General features: G+C 48.2%; 1 protein-coding gene across 1 annotated transcript in view; it reads right to left on the minus strand.

The window, feature by feature from the left end:
- Nucleotides 1-23,010, minus strand: part of LOC129862155 (extracellular serine/threonine protein kinase FAM20C-like) — a 112,166-nt gene that overhangs the window by 25,623 nt on the left and 63,533 nt on the right. Inside the window, exon 4 of the mRNA XM_055933543.1 lies at nucleotides 5,639-5,731. Coding sequence (XP_055789518.1) covers nucleotides 5,639-5,731 — 93 coding nt within the window. The remainder of the gene's footprint in view (nucleotides 1-5,638; nucleotides 5,732-23,010) is intronic.

Below are 23,010 nucleotides of genomic sequence, written 5' to 3' on the forward strand. Positions count from 1 at the left end.
AACTCCGGAGGTGGTGGGTGTCTGACTAACTCCGGAGGTGGTGGGTGTCCGGCTAACTCCGGAGGTGGTGGGTGTCTGACTAACTCCGGAGGTGGTGGGTGTCCGGCTAACTCCGGAGGTGGTGGGTGTCCGGCTAACTCCGGAGGTGGTGGGTGTCTGACTAACTCCGGAGGTGGTGGGTGTCCGGCTAACTCCGGAGGTGGTGGGTGTCTGACTAACTCCGGAGGTGGTGGGTGCCTGACTAACTCCGGAGGTGGTGGGTGTCTGACTAACTCCGGAGGTGGTGGGTGTCTGGCTAACTCCGGAGGTGGTGGGTGTACACACTAGAGGTCGCCCGATTATGATTTTTCAACGCCGATACCGATTGCTGGAGGACCAAAAAAAGCACATACTGATTAATTGGTCGATTTTTATTTTATTTTATATATTTGTAATAATGACAATTACAACAATACTGAATGAACACTTATTTTAACTTAATATAATACATCAATAATATCAACTTAGCCTCAAATAAATAATGAAACATGTTCAATTTGGTTTAAATAATGCAAAAACAAAGTGTTGGAGAAGAAAGTAAAAGTTCAATATGTGCCATGTAAAAAAGCTAACGTGAGAACATATGAAAGCTGGTGGTTCCTTTTAACATGAGTCTTCAATATTCCCAGGTAGGAAGTTTTAGGCTGTGGTTATTATAGGAATTATTTGACTATTTCTCTCTATACGATTTGTATTTCATATACCTTTGACTATTGGATGTTCTTATAGGCACTTTAGTATTGCCAGTGTAACAGTATAGCTTCCGTCCCTCTCCTCCCTCCTACCTGGGCTCGAACCAGGAACACATCGACAACAGCCACCCTCGAAGCAGCGTTACCCATGCAGAGCAAGGGGAACAACCACTCCAAGTCTCAGAGCGAGTGACGTTTGAAACGCTATTAGCGCGCACCCCGCTAACTAGCTAGCCATTTCACATCGGTTACACCAGCCTAATCTCGGGAGTTGATAGGCTTGAAGTCATAAACAGCGCAATGCTTGAAGAATTGCGAAGAGCTGCTGGCAAACGCATAAAAGTGCTGTTTGAATGAATGCTTACGAGCCTGCTGCTGCCTACCATCGCTCAGTCAGACTGCTCTATCAAATATCAAATCATAGACTTAATTATAATATAATAACACACAGAAATACGAGCCTTTGGTCGTTAATATGGTTGAATCCGGAAACTATCATTTCGAAAACAAAACGTTTATTCTTTCAGTGAAATACGGAACCGTTCCGTATTTCATCTAATGGGTGTGTAACGGTAGTCCTCCTCCTCTTCAACCGAAGAGGAGGAGTAGTGATTGAACCAAGGCGCAGCGGGTTGTGAATACATAATTTATTCAAAGAAAAGACGAAAACACGAACTTCACTATAAACTAACAAAACAACAAACGGAGTAGACAGACCTGGACGACGAACTTACATTAAACACGAAGAACGCACGAACAGGGAAAAATAGACTACACAAAAAGAACGATGTACAAACAAACCGAACAGTCCCGTATGGTGCGACAAACACTGACACAGGAGACAACCACCCACAACGAACACTGTGAAACAACCTACCTAAATATGACTCTCAATTAGAGGAACGCCAAACACCTGCCTCTAATTGAGAGCCATACCAGGCAACCCTTAAACCAACATAGAAACAGACAACATAGAATGCCCACCCAAACTCACGTCCTTACCAACTAACACATACAACAAACTAACAGAAATAGGTCAGGAACGTGACATAACCCCCTAAGGTGTGAACTCCGGGCGCACCAGCACAAAGTATAGGGGAGGGTCTGGGTGGGCATCTGACCACGGTGGTGGCTCAGGCTCAGGACGAGGTCCCCACCCCACCATAGTCAATCCCAGCTTGCATCTCCCCCTTAGAATGACCACCCTCTCTCTCCACCCACCTAATATAAGGGGCAACACCAAGACAAGGTCGAGATAGAGAGGTAGCTCAGGATAGAGAGGTAGATCAGGATAGAGAGGTAGCTCAGGATAGAGGGGCAACTCCGGACTGAAAGGCAGCTCCGGACAGAGAGACAGCTCTGGACTGAGGGGCAACTCCGGACTGAAAGGCAGCTCCGGACAGAGAGACAGCTCTGGACTGAGGGGCAGTTCCGGATTACTGGCAGCTCCGGGCTGGCTGACGGCTCTGGACGCTCATGGCTGGCTGACGGCTCTGGACGCTCATGGCTGGCTGACGGCTCTGGACGCTCATGGCTGGCTGACGGCTCTGGACGCTCATGGCTGGCTGACGGCTCTGGACGCTCATGGCTGGCTGACGGCTCTGGACGCTCATGGCTGGCTGACGGCTTTGGACGCTCATGGCTGGCTGACGGCTCTGGACGCTCATGGCTGGCTGGCGGCTCTGGACGCTCATGGCTGGCTGGCGGCTCTGGCAGATCCTGTCTGGTTGGCGGCTCTGGCAGATCCTGTCTGGTTGGCGGCTCTGGCAGATCCTGTCTGGTTGGCGGCTCTGGCAGATCCTGTCTGGTTGGCTGCTCTGGCAGATCCTGTCTGGTTGGCGGCTCTGGCAGATCCTGTCTGGTTGGCGGCTCTGGCAGATCCTGTCTGGTTGGCGGCTCTGGCAGATCCTTTCTTGTTTGGCGGCTCTGGCAGATCCTGACTGACGAATGGCTCTAGCGGCTCCTGACTGACTAACGGCTCTGACGGCTCGGGACAGACGGGCGGCTCTAATGGCTCGGGACAGACGGATGGCTCAGACGGCGCTGGGGAGACGGATGGCTCAGACGGCGCTGGGGAGACGGATGGCTCAGACGGCGCTGAGGAGACGGATGGCTCAGATGGCGCTGAGGAGACGGATGGCTCAGATGGCGCTGAGGAGACGGATGGCTCAGACTGATCCTGTCTAGCGGAAGGCTTTGGCTGCTCCTGTCTGGTGGAAGGCTCTAGCGGCTCCTGTCTGGCGGAAGGCTCTAGCGGCTCCAGTCTGGCGGAAGGCTCTGTAGGCTCATGGCAGACGGGCGGCTTTGCAGGCTCATGGCAGACGGACAGTTCAGGCGCCGTTGGGCAGACGGCAGACTCTGGCCGGCTGAGACGCACTGTAGGCCTGGTGCGTGGTGCCGGAACTGGAGGCACCGGACTGGAGACACGCACTTCAAGCCTAGTGCGGAGAGCAGGGACAGGGCACACTGGACTCTCAAAGCGTACTATTTGTCTGGTGCGTGGTACCGGCACTGGTGGCACCGGGCTGAGTGCACGCACATCAGGACGAGTACGGGGAGAAGGAACAGTGTGTACAGGGCTCTGGAGACGCACAGGTGGCTCAGTGCGTGGTGCCGGAACTGGAGGCACTGGGCTGGAGACACGCACCATAGGGAGAGTGCGTGGAGGAGGAACAGGGCTCTGAAAACGCACTGGAAGCCTGGTGCGTGGTGTAGGCACTGGTGGTACTGGGCTGGGGCGGGGAGGTAGCGCCGGAAATACCGGACCGTGCAAGCGTACTGGCTCCCTTGAGCATTGAGCCTGCCCAACCTTACCTGGTTGAATGCTCCCCGTTGCCCTACCAGTGCGGGGAGGTGGAATAACCCGCATCGGGCTATGTAGGCGAACCGGGCCCACCATGCGTAAGGCTGGTGCCATGTATGCCGGCCCGAGGAGACGTACTGGTGGCCAGATATGTAGGGCCGGCTTCATGACATCCGGCTCAACGCTCAATCTTGCCCTACCAGTGCTGGGAGGTGTAATAACCCGCACCGGGCTATGCAAACGTACAGCAGACACCGTGCGCTCTACTGCGTAACACGGTGTCTGCCCGTACTCCCGCTCTCCACGGTTAGCCTGGGAAGTGGGCACAGGTCTCCTACCTGCCCTTGGCCGACTACCTCTTAGCCCCCCCCCCCCCTCCCCCAATAAATTTTTGGGTAGTACTCACGGGCTTTTCGGGCTTCCGTGCTAGACGCGTCCCCTCATAACGCCGGTTCCCTTCTCCGGTTGCCTCTGCTCTCCTCAGTGCCTCCAGCTGTTCCCATGGGAGGCGATCCCTTCCAGCCAGGATCTCCTCCCATGTGTAGCAACCTTTACCGTCCAAAACATCCTCCCATGTCCATTCCTCCTTCTTGCGCGGTCCCTTCCTCCGATTACACCGCTGCTTGGTTCTGGTTATTTGGTGGGTGGTTCTGTAACGGTAGTCCTCCTCCTCTTCAACCGAAGAGGAGGAGTAGTGATTGAACCAAGGCGCAGAGGGTTGTGAATACATAATTTATTCAAAGAAAAGACGAAAACACGAACTTCACTATAAACTAACAAAACAACAAACGGAGTAGACAGACCTGGACGACGAACTTACATTAAACACGAAGAACGCACGAACAGGGAAAAATAGACTACACAAAAAGAACGATGTACAAACAAACCGAACAGTCTCGTATGGTGCGACAAACACTGACACAGGAGACAACCACCCACAACGAACACTGTGAAACAACCTACCTAAATATGACTCTCAATTAGAGGAACGCCAAACACCTGCCTCTAATTGAGAGCCATACCAGGCAACCATTAAACCAACATAGAAACAGACAACATAGAATGCCCACCCAAACTCACATCCTGACCAACTAACACATACAACAAACTAACAGAAATAGGTCAGGAACGTGACAGGGTGGCATCCCTAAGTCTAAATATTGCTGTTACATTGCACAACCTTCAATGTTATGTCATAATTATGTACAATTCTGGTAAATTAATTACGGCTTTTGTTAGGAATAAATGGACTTCACACAGTTCGCAATGAGCCAGGCGGCCCAAACTGCTGCATATACCCTGACTGCTTGCACAGAATGCAAGAGAAGTGACACAATTTCCCTAGTTATAAGAAATTCATGTTAGCAGGCAATATTAACTAAATATGCAGGTTTAAAAAGATATACATGTGTATTGAATTTAAAGAAAGGCATTGATGTTTATGGTTAGGTACATTGGTGCAACGACAGTGTTTTTTTCACGAATGCGCTTGTTAAATCATCACCCGTTTGTTGAAGTAGGCTGTGATGCAATGATAAATTAACAGGCACCGCATCGATTATATGCAATGCAGGACACGCTAGATAAACTAGTAATATCATCAACCATGTGTAGTTAACTAGGGATTATGTTAAGATTGATTGTTTTTTATAAGATAAGTTTAATGCTAGCTAGCAACTTACCTTGGCTTCTTGCTGCCCTCGCGTAACAGGTAGTCAGCCTTCCACGCAGGCTCCTCGTGGAGTGCAATGTAAGGCAGGTGGTTAGAGCGTTGGACTAGTAACCGGAAGGTTGCAAAAACGAATCCCTGGGCTGACAAGGTAAAAATCTGTCGTTCTGCCCCTGAACAAGGTATTTAACCTACCGTTCCTAGGCCGTAATTGAAAATAAGACTGTGTTCTTAACTGACTTGCCTAGTTAAATAAGGTGTAAAAAAATAAATAATAATTTGTGTCCAAAAATACCGATTACCGATTGTTATGGAAACTTGAAATCGGCCCTAATTAACCAGCAATTCCGATTAATCGGTTGACCTCTAGTACACACAGACACACACACACTGTGGATTCTTCGTGTCAGGTACAGGTGTGTGTGTGTGATTTACCTGTCCAGATGAAAGGCAGCGATCTCAGCATTGTGTCTCTCAAAGTCCGAAAAGTAGAAAAAGTCAGGGGGCGTCTCCTGCTCCCGAGTCTGCCTGCAGGGGAAAGGGCAAAGGTCAGGGGTTTTACAACCCTGTTCTCTTAACCCCATACAAGAAAATAAGCTCTGGGTTGGCATAGATCTAGGATCAGCTTCCCCTTCCCAAAGCATAGCCTTAGGTGAAAGAACGCTGGATTGACCTTAGATCAGTGTCAAGGTAGATCAAAGTTTTATCTGGGTAGATGGACGTTGCTCTAGGCACAGATCTAGGATTTTAAGATGCTAACTTCTATACCTAACAGAGACACACCGCCTACCACACAACCAAGGCCCTCTCTAAAGCACTAACAGAGGTGAAGCCACAATTTAAACTTTGCGGATTGCATTGTGGCTTTGTGTTTGAGACTGGAGAGATTCAAGGTTACTGTAGCCCTCTACCGTACCTATTTCTGGAGTCCTATGATCCTCCCTGAAAATGCTTTCCACACACAGTCTGACCGAAAGCTCTGACTGTTTAAAAAAAGCTTTTTAAGGCTTAACCCTCTCGGAGAGCCCAACAGAGAGGATGAGTTTAGAGGCGAGGTACAAAGGAGTCAAAGGCATTGAAGTTGAAGAAAAACAGACATACACTTTGGTACCTTTAGATTATCAACGAGCTGACACAGAATATATGTTTTTCAGTAAAGACATGATAGCAAGTTGAACTGCAGTTCACAAACTCTGTTAATCACAACAACAAAAATACCACAAAACATCCAACATCTACGTGTAGTCAGGGTGTATTGCTGATTAATAGAAGGAATGTAGCTGAGATGGGACCGTTCCATCCATTCAATGACATGCTTCACGTTGCCTCTCACACTGTTGTTTACACAAGCGTTAGAAGAATAAAACACAACCAGAGAGAAGTCGTTTCGGGAGAAATGGGTCTGCAACCTCCTCCACATCCATATCTACTCTGAAGGCCTTATCTCATCAGCTGAGGAGGGGTGGTGAGCAGAGGAGAGGAGAGGAGGGACAGGAGGAGGATTGGAAACAGATTCTTATCTTGGCAAGGCAATGCGCTGCGCTCTCTCTCTTCTTCTATCACTTTTTCTCACCCTCCCTCTCTCTCTCTTTCTGCCTCCCTCAAGCACTTCTCTATCTCTCTATTCCCCCTTTCTTCCTCACTCTCCCCCCTCATGTCCTCTCTCTCTCTCTCTCTCTGTAGCCTTCAGCTGTGTGTGATTGTTGCTCCACAGCTGTGAAGCTGACATATGCACCCATCATTACATAACTCACCCGGAATCATGGAACACTCCACAACGCATTCCTAACTCTCTACTAACGCTTCCTCATCCCTCCTTCCTTCCTTCCTCAGCTCTCTCTCGCTGTCTCTTGCTCTCTTTTCTTTCTCTCTCCCCCCTTTCTCTCTCTCTCTCTCCCCCCCTCTTTCTCTCTCTCTCTCTCTCTTGTTCATCCTCAAAGACCAGTCAGCCTGCAGATTCTATCTTCTAAAAAGAAGGCTCTACAGGGACCGCTAATTTGAAACAGACTGTCTTTGCCTGATGAGAATAACAACAGTGAAAAAGTGACTCTGCTTAGGCCTACGTATGGTGTTTGGTTACACTGTAAAACATTTCCTGTAAAATGTACAGTAAGTTATTGGCAGAAATTACAGTACCAAGTGAGTTACTATAATCTCATTCACAGTACTAATTACAATTACAGCATATTACTGTAATTACCTAGGGACATATTACCCATTGTTCTTTGCAAGTCTTCATGTTTACATTTTGGTCATTTAGCGTGCATTCTTGTTTAGCAACTTAGTCGGTGCATTCAGCCAAGCACATATCAGTCATAGGAAGTGAAACGTTTCTGTAACCATTACTGAGAATGTTGTTGTAGTTAAGGATACATTGGTCTTCAGAATAATTGTAATTACAACAAGATATCTTAGGATATAGAGTATCAGTCAAAAGTTTGGATACACCTACTCATTCCAGAGTTTTTCTTTATTTTTGCTATTTTCTACATTGTAGAATAATAGTGAAGACATCAAAACTATGAAATAACAGATATGGAATCATGGAGTAACCAAAAAAGTGTCAAACAAATCAAAATATATTTTATATTTGAGATTCTTCAACGTAGCCATCCTTTGCCTTGATGACAGCTTTGCATACTCTTGGCATTCTCTCAACCAGCTTCATGAGGTAGTGACCTGGAATGCATTTCAATTAACAGATGTGCCTTGTTAAAAGTTAATTAGTGGAATTTCTTTCCTTCTTAATGCGTTTGAGCCAATCATTTCTGTTATGACAAGGTAGGGGTGGTATATAGAAGATATCCCTATTTGGTAAAATACCAAGTCCATATTATGGCAAGATCAGCTCAAATAAGCAAAGAAACATGACAGTTCATCATTACTTTAAGATATGAAGTCCAGTCAATCCAGAAAAATTCAAGAACTTTTAAAGTTTCTTCAAGTGCAGCTGCAAAAACCATCAAGTGCTATGATGAAACTGGCTCTCATGAGGACCGCCACAGGAAAGGAAGATCTACAGTTACGTCTGCTGCAGAGCATAAGTTCATTACAGTTATCAGTCTCAGATTGCAGCCCAAATAAATGCTTCAAAAGTTCAAGTAACAGACATTTCAACAACAACTGTTCAGAGGAGACTGCGTGAATGAGGCCTTCATGGTCGAATCGCTGCAAAGAAACCAGTACTAAAATACACTGTGACGGATCAGCTCGTCCAAAACACCCTAACACTGGAGGGGGGCATGAAATTAACAGACCGGAGGCAGTGGCTGGGGTTCCTTTTCTTTTGTATCGTCACTAAACAGGTTTTCTTTCGCCCGACAAAATAAGCCCAGTACAAGGTAGGGTCCAACGCTGAAACAACAGCGTCAAAATAATAAACCTCAACTAAGCAGCTGACAAAGGCTGTGGCCAAAAAGGGAACACAAAACAACACACGTCTCCCCTTGTCTTTAGACTATTGTCTACACATCATATTTACATGGGGAACGCTTCCCTCTATCTATAGCCTGCCTTGTTTCACATAGAGCCAAGGTGCATCAGATGAAGACGCTTTCTCTGAGGTAGGAAAGTCTGACGTCCTCACAGGTCCCCGTGTCTGATCCCAATTCATCCCCAGCTCTTCTCCTGGCACACCTATACAGTCGTGGCCAAACGTTTGGAGAATGACACAAATATTCATTTCCACAAAGCTGCTTCAGTGTCTTTAGATATTTTTGTCAGATGTTACTATGGAATACTGAAGTATAATTACAAGCATTTCATAAGCATCAAAGGATTTTATTGACAATTACATGAAGTTGAGGCAAAGAGTCAATATTTGCAGTGTTGACCCTTCTTTTTCAAGACCTCTGCAATCCACCCGGCATGCTGTCAATTAACTTCTGGGCCACATCATGACTGATTGCATAATCAATGCTTGGAGTTTGTCAGAATTTGTGGGTTTTTGTTTGTCCACCCGCCTCTTGAGGATTGAGCACAGGTTCTCAATGGGATTAAAGTCTGGGGAGTTTCCTGGCCATGGACCCAAAATATCGATGTTTTGTTCCCCGAGCCACTTAGTTATCACTTTTGCCTTATGGCAAGGTGCTCCATCATGCTGGAAAAGGCATTGTTCGTCACCAAACTGTTCCTGGATGGTTGGGAGAAGTTGCTCTCGGAGGATGTGTTGGTACCATTCTTTATTCATGGCTGTGTTCTTAGGCAAAATTGTGAGTGAGCCCACTCCCTTGGCTGAGAAGCAACCCCACACATGAATGGTCTCAAGATGCTTTACTGTTGTCATGACACAGGACTGATGGTAGCGCTCACCTTGTCTTCTCCAGACAATATTTTTTCTGGATGCCCCAAACATTCAGAAAGGGGATTCATCAGAGAAAATGACTACCCCAGTCCTCAGCAGTCCAATCCCTGAACCTTTTGCAGAATATCAGTCTGTCACTGATGTTTTTCCTGGAGAGAAGTGGCTTCTTTGCTGCCCTTCTTGACACCAGGACATCCTCCAAAAGTCTTTGCCTCACTGTGTGTGCAGATGCACTCACACCTGCCTGCTGCCATTCCTGAGCAAGCTCTGTACTGGTGGTGCCCCGATCCCGCAGCTGAATCAACTTTAGGAGACGGTCCTGGCGCTTGCTGGACTTTCTTGGGTGCCCTGAAGCCTTCTTCACAACAATTGAACCACTCTCCTTGAAGTTCTTGATGATCCGATCAATGGTTGATTTAGGTGCAATCTTACTAGCAGCAATATCCTTGCCTGTGAAGCCCTTTTTGTGCAAAGCAATGATTACGGCACGTGTTTCCTTGCAGGTAACCATGATTGACAGTGGAAGAACAATGATTCCAAGCACCACCCTCCTTTTGAAGCTTCCAGTCTGCTATTCGAACTCAATCAGCATGATAGAGTGATCTCCAGCCTTGTCCTCATCAACACTCACACCTGTGTTAACGAGAGAATCGCTGACATGATGTCAGCTGGTCCTTTTGTGGCAGGGCTGAAATGCAGTGGAAATGTTTTTGGGGGATTCAGTTCATTTGCATGGCAAAGAGGGACTTTGCAATTAATTGCAATTCATCTGATCACTCTTCATAATATTCTGGAGTATATGCAAATTGCCATCATACAAACTGAGGCAGCAGACTTTGTGAAAATTAATATTTGTGTTATTCTCAAAACGTTTGGCCACGACTGTATAGAGGGAGACACCAAGCCAATTAGTGGGCCCAGGTGTGTACTAATTGGCTTTACACTGAGTACCTATCTCCTGAGGAGGGTGCTGTCGTGTCGTCTTCCTCCGTCTGGTCACTGAACCCTCACAACACCAATAAGAAGAAGAGACTTGCTTGGGCCAAGCAATTTTGCATCTAAGATATTAGGTTCAGTATTTCTTCTCAAGTGAAAAAATGTGTATGAAAACGAGTCTTCTCTCTAGTTACTGCACTAGCACAGTAGGCCTACTAGCTTTTAACACCTTTTCTTCTGGCAAACATTCAGTCCTATGATTCAAGGTCATTCGGGCTCCTGGAAATCCACAATCATACCACACACATTCCTTTCCTTGTGAAAACTAGACATAACAAAATCTTGGATTTAATTTCTGTGCAACAGAATACACACCATGTTTTCATAGTGTGAACCTATGGCCCAGCGGCTGTCTAAGACCCTGTCTTGCTGTGTCCCCCCTGACTAAGACCCTGTCTTTCTGTGTCCCCCCTGACACTCTGTGGCTGTCATGTGCGTGTGTGTGCATGCACGGTGTGTGTGGGATGTGTGTGTTTGTGTGTGCGCCTATATGCATGGTGTGTGTGTTCCCCTCTTATTGTCTACAGGGCCAGAGATGATCCAGCATTGACACGTATTTGTCAATGAGTGTCTTGCCCAGAGGCAGGAAGGCTGGGTAATTACTTTGATACACATCTAATTCAAATGCCAATAAAGCTATCTATCTGGAGCATGGTATTACACACACACAGAGAGAGAGAGAGAGAGAGAGAGAGAGAGAGAGAGAGAGAGAGAGAGAGAGAGAGAGAGAGAGAGAGAGAGAGAGAGAGAGAGAGAGGTGGAATGCTTCAAGTTTCTCGGCGTACACATCACTGACACACCACGCAATAGGGTCTCTTCAATCTCAGGAGGCTGAAGAAATTTGGCTTGGTCTCTAAAGCCCTCACAAACTTTTACAGATGCACAATTGAGAGCATCCTGTCGGGCAGTATCACTGCCTGGTACGGCAACTGCACCGCCTGCAACCCAACGCATCACCGGGGGCAAACTACCTGACCTCCAGGACACCTACAGCACCCGATGTCACAGGAAGGCCAAAAAGATCATAAAGGACATCAACCACACGAGCCATTGCCTGTTCTCCCCGCTATCATCCAGAAGGCGAGGTCAGTACAGGTGCATCAAAGCTGGGTCCGAGAGACTGTAAAACAGCTTTTATCTTAGGGCCATCAGACTGTTAAATAGCCATCACTAGCCGGCTTCCACACGGTTACGCAACCCTGCTCCATAGAGGCTACTGCCCTATATACATAGGCTTGGAATCACTGCTCACTTTAATAATGGAACACTAGTCAATCCACTGGAGCACCAGGCCTGATGGTGATGGTGGCCTGTTGTTTTAACTCCACTGGAGCACCAGGCCTGATGGTGATGGTGGCCTGTTGTTTTAACTCCACTGGAGCACCAGGCCTGATGGTGATGGTGGCCTGTTGTTTTAACTCCACTGGAGCACCAGGCCTGATGGTGATGGTGGCCTGTTGTTTTAACTTTAATGGAGCACCAGGCCTGATGGTGATGGTGGCCTGTTGTTTTAACTCCACTGGAGCACCAGGCCTGATGGTGATGGTGGCCTGTTGTTTTAACTCCACTGGAGCACCAGGCCTGATGGTGATGGTGGCCTGTTGTTTTAACTTCACTGGAGCACCAGGCCTGATGGTGATGGTGCCTGTTGTTTTAACTTTACTGGAGCACCAGGCCTGATGGTGATGGTGCCTGTTGTTTTAACTTCACTGGAGCACCAGGCCTGATGGTGATGGTGCCTGTTGTTTTAACTTCACTGGAGCACCAGGCCTGATGGTGATGGTGCCTGTTGTTTTAACTTTACTGGAGCACCAGGCCTGATGGTGATGGTGGCCTGTTGTTTTAACTTCACTGGAGCACCAGGCCTGATGGTGATGGTGCCTGTTGTTTTAACTTTACTGGAGCACCAGGCCTGATGGTGATGGTGGCCTGTTGTTTTAACTTCACTGGAGCACCAGGCCTGATGGTGATGGTGGCCTGTTGTTTTAACTTCACTGGAGCACCAGGCCTGATGGTGATGGTGGCCTGTTGTTTTAACTTCACTGGAGCACCAGGCCTGATGGTGATGGTGGCCTGTTGTTTTAACTTCACTGGAGCACCAGGCCTGATGGTGATGGTGGCCTGTTGTTTTAACTTCACTGGAGCACCAGGCCTGATGGTGATGGTGCCTGTTGTTTTAACTTCACTGGAGCACCAGGCCTGATCATAGAGCTGATCAAAGGAGAAAGGCAACACACATCTCTCCAAAAGCTGATGGTGACGTATTAATCTACAAAAGCACCTTATAGTTTTTATGAGAGCAATGATTAAAAATATAATGTAATAATTATGCATAATTAGCATAATCATGTTGTTGTGTTGGAAATGAGGCGCCTCATTTCTAAGTGTATCTTTTCCCCAACCACATTTAAAAACAGAGTTAAAATAGGAGAGGCTATCTAGTGTATATGACCACAGTATTGCTCCCTGCCTCAATGGGCTGCTGTGTTTTATAGTGATTTAGTGCTCTGTCAGACAGTGGTAGCTGACAGTGTGTGTGTGTGTACTGGTTGGGTGAGGATGAGAGAATTTGAGAGGGGAGGAGGAGAAGACCTTGAGCATGCTCCAGACTGCCTTGTCCATGAGGGAGAAGGAGTGTGTGAACAGATACTCAGCTAGGCAGTAAACATTCCACTTAGAGACTCTAGTAGCCAGAGGATTCTTAACAACTCCTACACGGTGGTCCACGTATGCCTGTTTGTATGTGTGTGTGTGTGTGTATGCATCATGCGTGCGTGCATATACGTGCCTGTACTGTATGTGTCTGTGTGTGCGTGCATCATGTGTGTGTGCATATACGTGCCTGTACTGTATGTGTGTGTGTGTGTGTGTGTATGTGTGTGTGTCTGTGTGTGTGTGTGTGTATGTGTGTGTGTGTGTGTGTATGTGTGCGTGTGTGTGTGTGTGTGCGTGCGCGTGTGTGTGTGTATGTATGTGTGTGTGTCTGTGTGTGTGTCTGTGTGTGCGTGCATCATGCGTGTGTGCATATACGTGCCTGTACTGTATGTGTGTGTGTATGTATGTGTGTGTGTCTGTGTGTGTGTGTGTGTGTCTGTGTGTGCGTGCATCATGCGTGTGTGTGTGTGTGTGTGTGTGCGTGCATGCATATACGTGCCTGTACTGTATGTGTGTGTGTGTCTGTGTGTGCGTGCGTGCATCATGCGTGCATGCATATACATGCCTGTACCGTATGTGTGTGTGTGTGTGTGTGTGTGTGTGTGTCTGTGTCTGTGTGTGCGTGTGTCTGTCTGTCTGTGTCTGTCTGTGTGTGTGTGTGTGTGTGTGCATCATGCGTGCGTGCATATACGTGTCTGTTCTGTGTGTGTGTCTGTGTGTGTGTCTGTGTGTGTGTGTGTGTCTGCGTGTGTCTGTGTGTGTGTGTGTGTATGTGTGTGTGTGTGTGTGCGTGCGTGTGTGTGTGTGTCTGTGTGTGTGTGTGTGTGTGTGTCTGTGTGTGCGTGCGTGTGTGTGTGTGTCTGTGTGTGTGTGTGTGTGTGTGTGTCTGTGTGTGCGTGCATCATGCGTGTGTGCATATACGTGCCTGTACGGTATGTGTGTGTGTATGACTGGAGATGACTGGAGAGTCGGTCGGTACTAAAAGACTGACTGACAGGTTCTCACTCTGTATTACCATTTAACTTTGACTTCCAAGACACTATAGGCAGTCCTCTTCTCTGTGTGTCTACTTTCTAAGATATATCAAATAACATGTGTTGAATGCTAATAACTATAAGTGTGAGGCCTGATGTCTTTGACCTTGCTGGGTGGTAACAGATAGAAATATCCCTACCTTATTAAACTTCCCAACATTTAAAAAGTCCTGTGTTTAAGCTATAAATAGACCTAAATGTAAATCCGAGTTTGAAACAGCCATTAGAGGGTTAGTGTGTGGCAAGACAACATGTGTTTTTACTCTGTGAGGAGAACGCAGAAGAACTGCACATTATTGTGTTACTGAATAGCTTTCAAGATGAAAGCAAGAGAGAGCTAAGGCACTGACTGACAGGTGAAAGCAAAAGACAGCTAAGGGACTGACTGACAGGTGGAAGCAAGAGACACCTAAGGTACTGACTGACAGGTGAAAGCAAGAGACAGCTAAGGGACTGACTGACAGGTGACAGCAAGAGACACCTAAGGTACTGACTGACAGGTGAAAGAAAGAGAGAGCTAAGGGACTGACTGACAGGTGAAAGCAAGAGACAGCTAAGGGACTGACTGACAAGTGACAGCAAGAGACAGCTAAGGCACTGACTGACAGGTGAAAGCAAGAGACAGCTAAGGGACTGACTGACAGGTGAAAGCAAGAGACAGCTAAGGGACTGACTGACAGGTGAAAGCAAGAGACAGCTAAGGGACTGACTGACAGGTGAAAGCAAGAGACAGCTAAGGGACTGACTGACAGGTGACAGCAAGAGACACCTAAGGTACTGACTGACAGGTGAAAGCAAGAGACAGCTAAGGGACTAACTGACAGGTGAAAGCAAGAGACAGCTAAGGGACTGACTGACAGGTGACAGCAAGAGACAGCTAAGGCACTGACTGACAGGTGAAAGCAAGAGACAGCTAAGGGACTGACTGAGGTGACCGCAAGAGACAGCTAAGGGACTGACTGACAGGTGAAAGAAAGAGAGAGCTAAGGCACTGACTGACAGGTGAAAGCAAGAGACAGCTAAGGGACTGACTGACAGGTGAAAACAAGAGAGAGCTAAGGGACTGACTGACAGGTGAAAGCAAGAGACAGCTAAGGGACTGACTGACAGGTGAAAACAAGAGAGAGCTAAGGGACTGACTGACAGGTGAAAGCAAGAGACAGCTAAGGGACTGACTGACAGGTGACAGCAAGAGACAGCTAAGTCAATAACTGACAGGTGAAAGCAAGAGACAGCTAAGGGACTGACTGACAGGTGAAAGCAAGAGAGAGCTAAGGCACTGACAGAAGACAGCAAGAGACAGCTAAGGGACTGACAGAAGACAGCAAGAGACAGCTAAGGGACTGACTGGCAGGTGACAGCAAGAGACAGCTAAGGGACTGACAGTTGACAGCAAGAGATAGCTAAGGGACTGACAGAAGACATCAAGAGACAGCTAAGGGACTGACAGAAGACATCAAGAGACAGCTAAGGGACTGACAGAAGACAGCAAGAGACAGCTAAGGGACTGACTGACAGGTGACAGCAAGAGACAGCTAAGGGACTGACAGTTGACAGCAAGAGACAGCTAAGGGACTGACAGAAGACAGCAAGAGACAGCTAAGGGACTGACTGACAGGTGAAAGCAAGAGACAGCTAAGGGACTGACTGACAGGTGACAGCAAGAGACAGCTAAGGCACTGACTGACAGGTGAAAGCAAGAGACAGCTAAGGGACTGACTGAGGTGACCGCAAGAGACAGCTAAGGGACTGACTGACAGGTGAAAGAAAGAGAGAGCTAAGGCACTGACTGACAGGTGAAAGCAAGAGACAGCTAAGGGACTGACTGACAGGTGAAAGCAAGAGACAGCTAAGGGACTGACTGACAGGTGAAAGCAAGAGACAGCTAAGGGACTGACTGACAGGTGAAAGCAAGAGACAGCTAAGGGACTGACTGACAAGTGACAGCAAGAGACAGCTAAGGCACTGACTGACAGGTGAAAGCAAGAGACAGCTAAGGGACTGACTGACAGGTGAAAGCAAGAGACAGCTAAGGGACTGACTGACAGGTGAAAACAAGAGACAGCTAAGGGACTGACTGACAGGTGAAAACAAGAGACAGCTAAGGCACTGACGGACAGGTGAAAGCAAGAGACAGCTAAGGGACTGACTGACAGGTGAAAGCAAGAGACAGCTAAGGGACTGACTGACAGGTGACAGCAAGAGACAGCTAAGTCAATAACTGACAGGTGAAAGCAAGAGACAGCTAAGGGACTGACTGACAGGTGAAAGCAAGAGAGAGCTAAGGCACTGACAGAAGACAGCAAGAGACAGCTAAGGGACTGACAGAAGACAGCAAGAGACAGCTAAGGGACTGACTGACAGGTGACAGCAAGAGACAGCTAAGGGACTGACAGTTGACAGCAAGAGATAGCTAAGGGACTGACAGAAGACATCAAGAGACAGCTAAGGGACTGACAGAAGACATCAAGAGACAGCTAAGGGACTGACAGAAGACAGCAAGAGACAGCTAAGGGACTGACTGACAGTTGACAGCAAGAGACAGCTAAGGGACTGACAGAAGACATCAAGAGACAGCTAAGGGACTGACAGTTGACAGCAAGAGACAGCTAAGGGACTGACAGAAGACAGCAAGAGACAGCTAATGGATTGAAAGATAGATCCTGCACCTGCAATGCAATACAGGATGAGATCTGTAATCCCACACACACACACATGTGCGCAAGCACACACACACACACAGCTACTCCACACACCCACCCCCCTGTCTACCACACATACTGTAGATAAACTGACAGGCATAACATAATATCCTTCCCTACAATACTCCATAAGCAAGCCTCCCCTACCAGGCCCTGTTGTAATGACATCCTGTAAATGCCCAGGCAGGCAGCTACATCAACAGGTCATAAAGAGGGATCTATACATAGACTGGGAGCGATTTACCGCTCACTGCTGATGAAGCCTTTTTAAAACTGAAATACACTACAAGTTTGTATTACTTCCTGTGCAGGAAAATTATCAGCTACAAAAAAAGTGATTCAATTACAATCCTACATGTGCAAGCAGCTACAGTAGCGATTGTTCCCCCCAACCCCTCTTTACACTGCTGCTACTTTCTGTTGACCATATATGCATAGTCACTTTAATTATACATTCATGTACATACTACCTCAATTAGCCTGACTAAACGGTGCCCCCACACATTGGCTACCCAGACTATCTGCATTGTGTCCCGCCACCCGCCAACCCCTCTTTACGCTACTGCTATTCTCTGTGTATCATATATTCATAGTCACTTCAACCATACCAACATGTACGTACAATTGTTTACATTTTTTAATTCACCTTTATGTAACCAGGTAGGCTAGTTGAGAACAAGTTCTCATTTACAACTGCGACCTGGCCAAGATAAAGCAAAGCAGTGTGACACAGACAACAACACAGAGTTACACATGGAATAAACAAACTAGCCAATAACACAATAAACAAGTCAATGACACAGTAGAAAAAAAGAAAGTCTATATACAGTGTGTGCAAAAGGCATGAGGAGATAGGCAATAAATAGGCCATAGGAGCGAATAATTACAATTTAGCAGATTAACACTGGAGTGATAAATGAGCAGATGATGAAGTGCAAGTAGAGATACTGGTGTGCAAACGAGCAGAAAAGTAAATAAAAACAATATGGGGATGCGGTAGGTAGATTGGGTGGACTATTTACAGATGGACTATGTACAGCTGCAGCGATCGGTTAGCTGCTCAGATAGCTGATGTTTAAAGTTGGTGAGAGAAATAAAAGTTTCCAACTTCAGCGATTTTTGCAATTCGTTCCAGTAACTGGCAGCAGAGAACTGGAAGGAAAGGCGGCCGAATGAGGTGTTGGCTTTGGGGATGATCAGTGAGATATACCTACTGGAACGTGTGCTACGGGTGGGTGTTGTTATCGTGACCAGTGAACTGAGATAAGGTGGAGCTTTACCTAGCATAGACTTATAGATAACCTGGAGTCAGTGGGTCTGGCAACGAATATGTAGCGAGGGCCGGCGGACTAGAGCATACAGGTCACAGTGGTGGGTGGTATAAGGTGATTTGGTAACAAAACGGATAGCACTGTGATAGACTGCATCCAGTTTGCCTGGTAGAGTATTGGAAGCTATTTTGTAGATGACATCGCCGAAGTCGAGCATCGGTAGGATAATCAATTTTACTAGGGTAAGTTTGGCGGCGGTGCTCAGCATATGTGGGAACTCCTTCAAGACTGTTGGAAAAGCATTCCAGGTGAAGCTGGTTGAGAGAATGCCAAGAGTGTGCAAAGCTGTCATCTGAACACTTATTTGGTTACTACATGATTCTATATGTGTTATTTCATAGTTTTGATGTCTTCACTATTATTCTACAATGTAGAAACTTTTATAAATAAAGAAAAACACCTCATTTGGTGACAATATTAGCCTATCACTTGTGAATTATATATTATCACTTGTCAAGGATGCCCAGCATAAGAAACAACATTTTGCGACATTTTCGAATCACAGTCGCACATCTCATGTAGCATAGCCCATAGACCTATATGTTTGTATAACTTCTTAAATTGAAGCACATTAATCTGGCATACATAAGCAGCTCGTGAGTTTCACAATTGGGGAAGATAATTTTCACAATAATAATGCACCTTTATAATAAAGGCATTACATGCTTAATCGCATTTGCGGTCACTTTTGATAATGGTGTTTTCCCGCTAATGGAACATTCATGCTTATAGCCTACTGCCATGTGCGCATTACTGCGCTTATAATTTGAAGAAATAGCCTAATAATTTTCCAACATTTTAAGCTAAACGTTCTGATCTGTTGCATCAGCCACATTGGGTAAATACGTTTTTGGGGATGCTAGTGGTTGTATTAATTTGGGATCTATTGCAACCGACAACTGTCCCAAAGAATGTTTGGAATATTTATTTATTGCACAGAATAGAATAGGTCGACTTTTGTACTATGGGGGATAGTAGGCTGACAGAGGCTAGTGCTTTTGCTATTTGTTTGGCCTACTCATCTTGTTGGCTGACGAAAAGTAAATATAGACAGTTCCCAATATCTTCAATACGTACCTTGGAATTGGATAAGGATGTGCGCAGTTGCGTTCCTGATGTGTCTGTCTTCACTTGTAGCCTGTGAGAAAGACCCGATCACGTGATGGAGACATATGTGAGTGAGAGGTGCTTGGATTGCGGCCACAAAGGGGATGCTGCTCTGAAATTCGAGGCATTATCAAGTGCTTGTCAAATTGTGAATGAGAGACGAATGAAGTGTGTACAGCCTGCGCAAAAAACGAAGCAGAGCTCATGCCTTTCAAGCGACTTTTTCAAATCATCATTAGAGTCGCATCATGCAGCCTTACAATGTATTAAAAAATCAAAACATATAGCCCAATGTTTGTAGAACAACTAAAGTTACATAATAACTCTAAATTAAGCACATAGGAGTACCTATTTCTTTATTAACCACTCAACACCGAATAGCCTCATGTGCGTACTCCCTCAAATCGTTTGGAGAAAATATTTATACTTTATTCAGCTTTGTTCAATTGTATTCTTCATAGTATAAAACAATGCCACGTAATTCTAAGCAAATCGTTTCTGCTAAATTAACTAGTGTATGCCACATTCATTTGGCATAGCCACATCAGGAACTAACGTAAGGACAACTCAGAGTATGCTATTATTTTCTTCTGAAATAGACTACATTTTCTTCATATCATGCTTCTTTAGACCTGTCTAAAATAAATACTGGATTTATTGTGAAGGTGTAGGCTATATTACATGGATTTATTAGACTTTTTAAAATGTAGATGTTCCAAAGGTCTGCATCAGTGGTTACAGTGGGGCAAAAAAGTATTTAGTCAGCCAACAATTGTGCAAGTTCTCCCACTTAAAAAGATGAGAGAGGCCTGTAATTTTCATCATAGGTACACTTCAACTATGACAGACAAAGTGAGATTTTTTTCTCCAGAAAATCACATTGTGTCACGTTCCTGACCTGTTTTCCTTTGTTATGTATTTGTTTTAGTTTGGTCAGGGCGTGAGTGTTGGGTGGGCAGTCTATGTTTTCTATTTCTATGTGGGGTTTTGTGTTTGGCCTGGTATGATTCTCAATTAGAGACAGGTGTGTATCGTTTGTCTCTGATTGAGAGTCATACTAAGGCAGCCAGGGTTTCACTGGTGTTTTGTGGGTGTTTGTTTCCTGTGTTAGCGTTTGGGCCACACAGGACTGTTGCAGGTTAGTCACTTTTGTTAATTTGTAGTGTTTGTTGGTTTGCCATTAAAATCATGAATACCTCCTACTCCGCATCTTGGTCCGATCCATGCTCCTCCTCGTCTGAGGAGGAGAACGACATTGACAACCTTTACAGAAACACCCACCAAACCAGGACCAAGCGGATTGGAGAAGGACCGCAAGAACAAAAGCAATGGAGAGAAGAGGAATGGACATGGGAGCAAATATTCAACGGAGAAGGACCCTGGGCTAAGGTGGGAGAGAATCGCCTTACCGTGGAGGGCTTACCGTGGAGTGAGAGGGCGTCGTACTGGTCAGACACCGTGTTATGCGGTAAAGCGCACGGTGTCCCCAGTACGCGTGCTTAGCCCAGTGCGGGCTATTCCACCTTGCCGCACTGGGAGGGCTAGGTTGGGCATCGAGCCGGATGTCATGAAGCCGGCCCAACGTATCTGGCCTCCAGTACGTCTCCTCGGGCCGGCGTACATGGCACCAGCCTTACAGGTGGTGTCCCCGGTTCGCCTGCATAGCCCAGTGCGGGCTATTCCACCTCGCCGCACTGGCAGGGCTACGGGGACCATTCAACCTGGTAGGGTTGGGGAGGCTCGGTGCTCAAGAGCACGTGTCCTCCTTCACGGTCCGGTATATCCGGCGCCACCTTCCCGCCCCAGCCCAGTACCACCAGTGCCTACACCACGCACCAGGCTTCCAGTGCATCACCAGAGCCCTGTTCCTCCTCCCCGCACTCGCCCTGAGGTGCGTGCCCTCAGCCCGGTACCTCCAGTTCCGGCACCACGCATCAGGCCTATAGTGCGTCTCAGCCGGCCAGAGTCTGCCGTCTGCCCAGCGGTGCCTGAACTGCCCGTCTGCCCAGCGGTGCCTGAACTGCCCGTCTGCCCAGCGGTGCCTGAACTGCCCGTCTGCCCAGCGGTGCCTGAACTGCCCGTCTGCCCAGCGGTGCCTGAACTGCCCGTCTGCCCAGCGGCGCCTGAACTGCCCGTCTGCCCAGCGGTGCCTGAACTGCCCGTCTGCCCAGCGGCGCCTGAACTGCCCGTCTGCCCAGCGGCGCCTGAACTGCCCGTCTGCCCAGCGGCGCCTGAACTGCCCGTCTGCCCAGCGGCGCCTGAACTGCCCGTCTGCCCAGCGGCGCCTGAACTGCCCGTCTGCCCAGCGGCGCCTGAACTGCCCGTCTGCCCAGCGGCGCCTGAACTGCCCGTCTGCCCAGCGGCGCCTGAGCCATCCGTCTGCCCAGCGCCGTCTGAGCCATCCGTCTGCCCAGCGCCGTCTGAGCCATCCGTCTGCCCAGCGCCGTCTGAGCCATCCGTCTGCCCAGCGCCGTCTGAGCCATCCGTCTGCCCAGCGCCGTCTGAGCCATCCGTCTGCCCAGCGCCGTTTGAGCCATCCGTCTGCCCAGCGCCGTCTGAGCCATCCGTCTGCCCAGCGCCGTCTGAGCCATCCGTCTGCCCAGCGCCGTCTGAGTCATCCGTCTGCCCAGCGCCGTCTGAGTCATCCGTCTGCCCAGCGCCGTCTGAGTCATCCGTCTGCCCAGCGCCGTCTGAGTCATCCGTCTGCCCAGCGCCGTCTGAGTCATCCGTCTGCCCAGCGCCATCTGAGTCATCCGTCTGCCCAGCGCCATCTGAGTCATCCGTCTGCCCAGCGCCATCTGAGTCATCCGTCTGCCCAGCGCCATCTGAGTCATCCGTCTGCCCAGCGCCATCTGAGTCATCCGTCTGCCCAGCGCCATCTGAGTCATCCGTCTGCCCAGCGCCATCTGAGTCATCCGTCTGCCCAGCGCCATCTGAGTCATCCGTCTGCCCAGCGCCATCTGAGTCATCCGTCTGCCCAGCGCCATCTGAGTCATCCGTCTGCCCAGCGCCATCTGAGTCATCCGTCTGCCCAGCGCCATCTGAGTCATCCGTCTGCCCAGCGCCATCTGAGTCATCCGTCTGCCCAGCGCCATCTGAGTCATCCGTCTGCCCAGCGCCATCTGAGTCATCCGTCTGCCCAGCGCCATCTGAGTCATCCGTCTGCCCAGCGCCATCTGAGTCATCCGTCTGCCACGAGCCATCTGAGTCATCCGTCTGCCACGAGCCATCTGAGTCATCCGTCTGCCCAGCGCCATCTGAGTCATCCGTCTGCCACGAGCCATCTGAGTCATCCGTCTGCCCAGCGCCATCTGAGTCATCCGTCTGCCCAGCGCCATCTGAGTCATCCGTCTGCCCAGCGCCATCTGAGTCATCCGTCTGCCCAGCGCCATCTGAGTCATCCGTCTGCCCAGCGCCATCTGAGTCATCCGTCTGCCCAGCGCCATCTGAGTCATCCGTCTGCCCAGCGCCATCTGAGTCATCCGTCTGCCACGAGCCATCTGAGTCATCCGTCTGCCACGAGCCATCTGAGTCATCCGTCTGCCACGAGCCATCTGAGTCATCCGTCTGCCACGAGCCATCTGAGTCATCCGTCTGCCACGAGCCATCTGAGTCATCCGTCTGCCACGAGCCATCTGAGTCATCCGTCTGCCACGAGCCATCTGAGTCATCCGTCTGC

The sequence above is a fragment of the Salvelinus fontinalis genome, chromosome 1 (genome assembly GCF_029448725.1).
Source record: "Salvelinus fontinalis isolate EN_2023a chromosome 1, ASM2944872v1, whole genome shotgun sequence".
Classification (NCBI taxonomy): domain Eukaryota; kingdom Metazoa; phylum Chordata; class Actinopteri; order Salmoniformes; family Salmonidae; genus Salvelinus; species Salvelinus fontinalis.